Raw genomic sequence first — 8637 nt, 5'->3', positions numbered from 1 at the left:
TGTGGCTGAAACAAAAGAAGCGTAAGCCTAAGAAGAAAGTTAAGCGACATTGCTGCTTTCTTAAATTGTATCATGTTATTTCTTTCTAAAAATGGATATAATGATACAAACAAAATTAAAAGTAAAATCATTTCTGAGCAGTTTTTTTCAAAATTATATTGATCAATGGTCGGATTCGACCATGAACAGTATAGCCTAATTGGTTCAACCATAAACCGATCATATAGCTAGATTAGGTTTCAAAACTATTAAACTGAAAAAATGATTAAAACCATCAAAAATTCATAAATTAACTATATAAAAAATTAGTTTATATTTACAATTTTTATATTTGATATTTATTTAGATTTTTATTATGTATCATATTTATTAAGATTGCTTATTTTATTTTATTTTATTAAAATATATTAAACTAAATTATTGAATCATGTTTGATGTGGTCGAATAATATTGAATCGTGATCCAAATATGTTTTGGTTCAATATCAGGTCCGATTTTAAAAACATGCTTCTGAGACAATTCTAACGAGTGGGTTTGCACTATTATTTTCCCTCTTAAGAACTCCAGAATTTTAACACATTGAGCTGACAAATTCCACTTGGTTTAATCAGCTCGGTTTGTTTCCAAACCGATTAATCGAAACCAACAGCTCTGCGGACGCTAATACTGCCACGTCGTAAGTTTTCCGTTCCTAGCACTAAAAGAGAAGCAGCAGCAGCAGCAGCAGAGTTTCGCATCATCATCATTGAAGAAGAAGAAGAAGAAGACGAGTGACTCGATCTCATAGACGACGGAGAGAAATGCGAATTACCGGATCATTTCGCGGTAATCCCGGTTCCCGATCGATTTTCCGGTTAAGCTCTCTTCGGAGCATCTTCACCGGCTGCCGCGCCGTGATGCTCCCTCGATTCGGCGGTCCGGAGGTTTTGGAGCTCCGGGAGAATGTTCCGGTTCCAAATCTCAACCCGAACGAGGTTCTCGTCCGTGCGAAAGCTGTCTCCGTCAATCCTCTTGATTGCAGAGTGAGTCGTCTCCTCCACTTCATGATTAGGGTTTAAAATCGCCTTGATCGGTTAGGTTTAGATGATGATGAAATGAATCTGCCGCCATTGATGATGATAACGTTAAAGAATCTTGTGTTTGGTATATTCACAGTTAACAGTATGTGAGATTTTGATATATTATGATTTTCAGATACGAGCAGGATATGGACGTTCTGTGTTCCAACCACATCTGCCTATTATAATTGGCCGTGATGTTAGTGGTGAAGTTGCTGCGATTGGGAACTCTGTTAAGTCGTTTAGAGTAGGGCAAGAAGTTTTTGGTGCCTTGCATCCTACTGCGTTGAGAGGTACTTACACTGATCATGCAGTACTTTCTGAGGATGAACTCGTTGAAAAGCCAGCGTCAGTTTCTCATGTGGTAAGTGACAGCTTTGTAACCCTCTCCATCTTTGGTTTAGCTATTTTGGTTTAAGCTGGTTTGCCTCTTGTAGGAGGCAAGTGCTGTTCCTTTTGCAGCGTTGACTGCTTGGCGTGCGTTGAAGAGTAATGCTCGGATACTCGAAGGGTATGGTTTTTTTTTTAAAGAATATTATTGTCTGCGTGATGCAGGAAGCTGAGACTGATTCACACAGATGCTCTCGTGTTATTTGTCTACTACTATGGACTCAACAGCGTGTTCTTTAAAAATCTTTCTATTTGCAGACAAAGGGTATTAGTTTTTGGAGGAGGAGGAGCGGTAGGTTTTGCTGCAATCCAGATTGCGGTAGCCTCTGGGTGTCATGTTACAGCTTCTTGTGTGGGTCAGACTAGAGATAGAATACTAGCAGCTGGCGCAGAACAAGCTGTTGACTACACAACTGAGGTAGTTGACGCTAGTCGCTTATTTCTCTGCTGATCCATGATTATTTTTGTCATGAACCTGGATCTGTTTTATGTGCAGGACATTGAGGTGGTGGTAAAAGGAAAGTTTGACGCGGTGTTGGATACTATTGGTAGGCCTGAAACAGAGAGAATAGGCATAAACTTCTTGAGGAAGGGTGGAAACTATATGACTCTCCAGGTATGTAAAACGTTGTCTTGTGTTTCTTCTGCCTTACGTGCTAGAGTTACCTTGGTTGCTTAAGCCCTTTTCTCTTTTGCATTTATCTGTTGAAGGGTGAGGCTGCATCATTGACTGATAGATACGGTTTTGTGATTGGGCTTCCGCTTGCAACTTCACTCTTAGCGAAGAAAAAGATACAATATCAGTATTCTCATGGAATAGGTATATTATAGATCTCTCTCTGCATTACTCTCTTCAATTTTTATTGGAGTCTCTGACTGTACTGAACTGAAAAATACAGACTATTGGTGGACGTATATGAGGGCTGATCCTGAAGGTCTAGCTGAGATTCAGCGGTTAGTTGGAGCAGGAAAGCTAAAGATACCAGTGGAAAAAACATTTCCGATAACCGAAGTTGTAGCAGCTCATGAAGCCAAGGAGAAGAAAGAGATTCCGGGCAAGGTGGTCCTAGAGCTCTGAACTATATGTAGTAGGAGTGACAATAATAAACACCTGCAGAGCTCCTTAGCAGTTGTTCTTTTTAGAAGTTACACGCAGAGGAGAAACAATTTTTTTTCTCCGTCTTGACTTTTCTGTAAATTAGATCTATCATGCTTAGATTCAGATAAAAATAACTTGAAGTTTCTGTATAGACTTTCAAAAGTTTTTCTTTTTTATTCACACACTTTATTGCAACTTGCACTAAACCAAGTGTGAATCTTATCAGTACTAAAATTGATCTAACCAGAAGAACATATTACTCCCAAACAATAAACGAAAGTCACTCGAATATGGTGGGACTTTGATGCTATTATGGGTTGTACATGCGAGTTTTTACCTCAAACATTAGTTGACAGTTACTGCTGTATAGAGTGTGAAATTAGCTGCGTAACTCGAGATTAGTTGACAATGTTGAGAAAATAAGAATACTTCAAAGAAGTTAGGCTAATCACAATCCAGTGAATCTCAAGAGAAAGAAATCTATTAGCAGCCCGAACAGGGAATGAAAAACTTGAGCCATGACCCTGCTGAACTTTTTTTTCATACGTCTATGATAATGTAACAGTAACAGAAAATCACTGCAAAACCAGTTGATTTGAGTAGACAAAAAGATAAAAAAAAATTCAACCAATCAAAAAGGCTTCATCTCAGTTGCAACCAACTCTATGAGAGAACCAAGGCATAAACTATCATATTTACAGTGCAAGGCGCAGTCATCTTCAGTACTTACCGGAACCAATATCCCGTCCCTGAAAACGAATACTGGTTCAAGCCAACTCTTAGCGCTTGGAGATGTGTTCGCTTTATCTACGCCCCCTTGCTCTTCGGCAGAATGACTGCAGCATTCGGCAGAGGCAAGAAAATTACCAGGTAACCTTTTGCATGGACATGCTTCCTTTTCTGAGCTTTCATCACGTTCTTCAACCTCTACTTCCTGCGTAGCACCATTGTTTCTGGCAGAGATGAACTTTCTAACAGCAGCAATAAGCTCTACTGATAATGAAGAAACCGCATCATGTATACTCTCTGTAGTGATGTGGCTGCTACCAAGTCTCAGTTCGCGAGTGACTAATTTACGCATTGAATCTTGGAGGATGGAGACACACTGAGGGCAGCAACGGTACAAACAAACTAAACTAGGGTCATCCAGAGGATTGGTTCTTGCAGGTGTTTCAACTTGTTTAACTGGTTCATGCATGCTGTCTGCAGAATCTCCTTCACCATTACTTGAGTCAGCTGATTTTTTGGGATCTTCCTGTGAGATGGGATTGGGTTCCCCTGATCCAACAGGATTGTTTTCTGAATTAGCTTTTTCTTGCACACAAGTGACTGTTGCTGTTGTTTCTACCTCGCATGATCCATTGTGGGTTACATTCTGTTCATGATCAGCTGCAGGAGAGTTAAGATCAAGGAGAACAGCCTGATGCAAGGAAATTACTCTTGAATCCTCGATCAACATTGCAGAGTTCGAAGCATCATCACCATTCTCTTTGATCAAAACTAAGCCGTCCGTAATCTCTAGATCTGGCTGATGACTGTCCGTAAGATTAGTAGATGCTATAAGGTCTGGGCAATTCATGTTTTGGGTATCTTCTTTCAGGTCTCCTTTTGATCGATCAGATGTTCCTTGCTCAGTTGGCTCATCCCTCACTGTCGCATCAGCTACAGAACACGACAAGGGATTCATCGACTCTGTTTGAGCATTCGATTCAAAACTGTAAACAGTGAAATTGTGTTAGATATACAGCAAGCATTAGAACAAACAAACATAAAACAAAGTATATAAAGGCGTACCTTCGCATTGCATATACCCAACTATTAACCAGATCTTCCAGATAAGCAACTTGAGACAAAATTCGGATATATTGACATCTGTCCTTTCCAGCATCGATTTTCATATTGATCCGCCCAACTAATAGCTCGAGAACTTTCCTTACTTCAAAAGAGACTTCCCTCAGTGATGTATAGGTTCCTCTATACGCTGATAATCCAACAGCAACGAGGCCTCTGGCAATGCCAGATACATCTTTGCTTCTAACATTGTTGGAACCGGAAGCAGTAATAGTCTGCTCTGATGGATTACAAGGACGAATGATACACGAATTAAACGGCCATCCTCTCCAAGGACCCGAAACATCTGCGCTTGGCCCTTCCTTAAGCTTTGATGTTACCCAACAAAGCTCAGCAAATTGGGGATACCGTAGAATTTGATAACCAAATGTAGAGACAGCTAACTGCAAGCTAGATTTCGGTTTCACATTTATGCTGATAGGTATCGATGGCACTTTTAAAGAACAATCCTCAGGAGGTTTTGATTTGATACCTACTTCTTCCCCTGCACCATGATCAGGATTATTCTGGTGAGGTGGATCTCTACAACTCTGGTCAGGATCCTCTATTTTGTATGTCTTCTGTAAGTCATAGTGTGTATGTGTTCCCTGATGCACCAAATGAAGAAACACTTGGATTGCCCGCCTTGACAACTCAGTAGCAGACAGGTCAATGGCCATGTCCTGGTCAGAATTTTCAGTAACTTGTACAGTGAATTGTGGAACAGCCTCAGACATAGTTGGCTGATACTCCTTTGATAGGTCCGTCTTAAAGAACTGTTGTATCTTAGGAGGCAGGAGTTCGTAGGGCATGGCAGAAGTAGCCTATCACGAAAAAAATAAGAATTAAGTCTCACGTGTTGACACTCTTCTAAAAACTGCTAATCAACAAAGTAGGAAATACAATTATTTGAAAATGGAGAGTACAAGAAACTAAGGCTTACATTCACAACATACCAAAAAAAGTTAACCGAAAGTAAACTAAACAAGCAAGAAGTCCAGATAATCAGCCGAAGATATATAGGAGAAACGATATTAAGGAAGTAAGAAGTTGTTCAAAAAAAAAAAGGAAGTAAGAAGTTAAGCATACCAGAATTATCATCTTTGTGGAAACTCGCAATGATTCTACTTGCTCCAAAAATGTATTCCAAGCATGTGATACTCGAAAAGAATACTGCAACTCCATTTTCTCCACTGTTTCTGGACGAACGGAAGAAGCATTTTCTTTTACAGAATCATCATCACACTTGACCTCCTCTTTCAGTGGAGTTTCTGTCTCTACAGCCCACAAGTCAATCCTTGGCATGAATACCACACACGATTTCCTGCTAGCACATTTAACTACAAGCCAGGCAGATTTACCAGTTAGTTAGTTATCTGGAAATGGACGAGAACCAAGCTAATAAAAAGTTGCAGTCGATGAAAGACTAGAAGAAAAAAAATCTACGTAGCTGCTTAGATATCATTATCAAGAAAGTAGTGAAATGTTAATAACAAAAGACATACTTAATAAGTGAGTTACGCCTAGCACCAGATCCCCATTTCCTTCTTGTGAAATGGTTGCAGTGTCTATCTTCTGCATCTCTGCATTTCCAATAAAACAATGCAAGATGCAAGAAGCAAGATGACGTTGACCAGATCTAGGTCCTCCAGCAATAAGCAGTTGGAATCCAGACTTGTTCATTGATTCTGAAGGAGCATTCCCCAACCCAGGATGTCGGCGGACTCTGTGTACCATGAACTGTGCAGAACCCAAACTACACTCGCCAGCACCAGGGGCGCTTGGAACAGATCTAACTGAGTCACATCCTCCATCCAGTATCCCAGCATAAGAAAGTCTCTGAACTATATCTTTCACAACATCTACCTCCTGGAGAAGGCTACCAACATGAGACCACCAGCAATCATCAGTTATCTTCTTGTCGCTCAAAGCAGAACAGATCACATTTTGGAAATCAACCGCAGCTTTAGAAAGCAGAGGTGGCAGCACGATGCGCTCTTCAAGATGAAAAGCAACAAGTAAAGAACACAATGACGGTAACAAAGAAGGAACCAAGTAAACAGGAAGAGGAGATGAATATATATCGCTAGCTGCTTTTCCTGCTCCTCTACGAGAGCATGGGGGTGGGGAGCGGGATAAAGCTTCCAACCAATCTCTTTCTTCAACTGAGAAGGATGGTAGAGCAACACGATTACTCCTAGAGATTCCCAACTCTGCAGCGGCCAAAGATTCTTGCAAGGGAAAGCTCCTATTCAAGGCAATCATGGCAGCTTGCGTGCAGAGAGCTTGTATATCCGCACCAGCAAAACCAGCAGTTTCTTTAGCAACCCACTTGAGCAAGTATCCAGACACCGGCTTAGGCCACTTTCTAGTATGGAGTGAGATGATTGCAGCCCTATCGTCGAGCGACGGTAGTGGAAAATAGATCTCCCTATCAAATCTCCCCGGCCTCCTTAATGCTGGGTCAATAGCATCAGGGTAGTTTGTAGCACCTATGACCACCACTGAGCCACGCGACTTTAAGCCGTCTAGTAAAGCGAGCAATGTGGATACAACAGAGCTGTGTGTTTGATCTTGCTGCCTTGACCGCTTGGGAGCAAGACCATCAATTTCATCAAAAAATATGATTGATGGTTGGCATTTTTCAGCGACCTGAAATAAGAGTCTCAACTGGCGCTCAGCATCACCAACATATTTTCCCAGACAGTCTGCCCCTTTGCGGGCAAAGTAGGCAATCCGTCTATTACCACGAGCGAGGGAACCAATCAATGCTCGAACCACAAGAGTTTTTCCAGTTCCAGGATGTCCATGCAAGAGGATACCTCTAGGAGGTGTAAGTCCAAGGTTATCAAAGAATTCTGGATATAGTAAAGGTAAAAGAACAACCTCTTTCATACATTGAGTTACACCCTCAAGCCCAGCAACTGAGTCCCACCCTTCAAATGCCTTTCCGTTCTCAGAATCAGAGCCTCCGATATACTCAGGAGCCACTCTTAACAGATCTCGGTGAAGTCTCTTGCTTTCACGTTTTAAAAATTCTTCATCGTCTCCACATTTCTCTAACCACTTTTCTTCCGCTTCCACATCCTTACGCCATGCATCATTTGAGTGCTTCCTCACCTCCAAACGCATCTTCTTGGTTTTCATCTTCTTCATCGTGACTTGACATTGACGACCATGGGGTTGGAAATGATGTCTGTGGTCCGTGCAAGCAATGAGAAACTTACGGTGATCAAAGATGCAACCATTAGCTCGTGCACAAGGCTGCAAACACACAGAAAACCACAAAGAAGTTGTCAGAGCATGATATTTCAGAGGTGAGGGAAGGAAAACCAGAGAGGGAGTAATAAGAGACCAAATGATAGGTTCTTGGACATCTATCAACACGACAACCGATGGTTGCCCCAGGTCTTTCACAGCGAGTGCATTTTAGTGACCTCCCTCTGCAAAGTGCCGCCCTTATATTCTTTAAGTGTCCTACACCAGCGAAGTAAACCTGCAGTACAAGAATATTGAAGATTAATGCCAACAGAAGACAGTATTTAGGAAAAGAAAAATTAATGAGAAGACAGTAAGAGGCTAAGAGCATAGTTAAATTAAAAAAAATTCACAAACACTGACAACCAAACAGACATTACAGAAACTAAAGATTAAGCGAGAGAGAACACACAGAATTGAAAAGAGAAATAAACACTAATACTGGCACACATTGTGTGTCAATGAAACATAAAACAATGATGAGAAATACATGCAGATAAATATTAAGCAATCAAAAATCATGTTGTGTCATATAATCAGAGCCACACGTTACCTCGGGACTCCATACGGCACAGTGCTGATGAACCCACGTTCCAGAAATTCCATAACGATCGTTTATAGGGCCCAACAGACGGCCAAGCCACCCAGGTTCATCTCCAAAACCATCCAATATGTCATAGTTTGGCTCCCCTGAAGATGAAGACCCGCTATGTGCCTCTATGTCACTGTCACCATTATCTTGTATCAACTTCTTTGGGAGTTTTCCATCAGTGCCAACTCCACATAAACCACAGCGTCTGGCTTGTTTGAAGGGAGGTTTACCAAGTCTATCTGATGAAGTGCAAACTGAGTCAACTACTTTGTTGCAAGTTTCATTTTGAATAGGCAACTCGTCAAGCAATTCCACACTTTCACCCACTTTATCGTGAACCTCACTATGTTCTTTGGTCTTATCAATAGATGGTGTTCTAGAAACACCTTGCTCTCCACTATCATCACTCT

At 41.2% G+C, this 8637-nt stretch overlaps 2 protein-coding genes across 2 annotated transcripts; one reads left to right on the top strand and one right to left on the bottom strand.

Annotated features, from left to right (window-relative positions):
- The first annotated feature begins 686 nt into the window (after window positions 1-686).
- LOC130506895 (uncharacterized) lies at window positions 687-2753 on the top strand. The gene is made up of 7 exons (XM_057001591.1): window positions 687-1022; window positions 1195-1422; window positions 1496-1569; window positions 1707-1866; window positions 1945-2064; window positions 2160-2268; window positions 2348-2753. The coding sequence occupies exons 1-7, from the start codon at window positions 801-803 to the stop codon at window positions 2524-2526; spliced, it is 1092 nt and encodes a 363-aa protein (XP_056857571.1). The 5' UTR covers window positions 687-800; the 3' UTR covers window positions 2527-2753.
- A 319-nt stretch (window positions 2754-3072) lies between these two features.
- LOC130506894 (uncharacterized) lies at window positions 3073-8632 on the bottom strand (the record flags this gene model as incomplete). Its single annotated transcript, XM_057001590.1, has 6 exons — window positions 3073-4262; window positions 4342-5201; window positions 5467-5717; window positions 5883-7641; window positions 7733-7873; window positions 8189-8632. Coding segments are annotated over 6 exons (4539 nt in total), but the record flags the coding sequence as incomplete, so codon positions are not given.
- Between the last annotated feature and the right edge of the window lie 5 nt (window positions 8633-8637).

This window comes from Raphanus sativus, unplaced genomic scaffold (genome assembly GCF_000801105.2).
Source record: "Raphanus sativus cultivar WK10039 unplaced genomic scaffold, ASM80110v3 Scaffold3769, whole genome shotgun sequence".
In the NCBI taxonomy this organism is placed as follows: Eukaryota; Viridiplantae; Streptophyta; class Magnoliopsida; order Brassicales; family Brassicaceae; genus Raphanus; species Raphanus sativus.
This window is presented reverse-complemented; position numbering and strand designations above follow the sequence as displayed.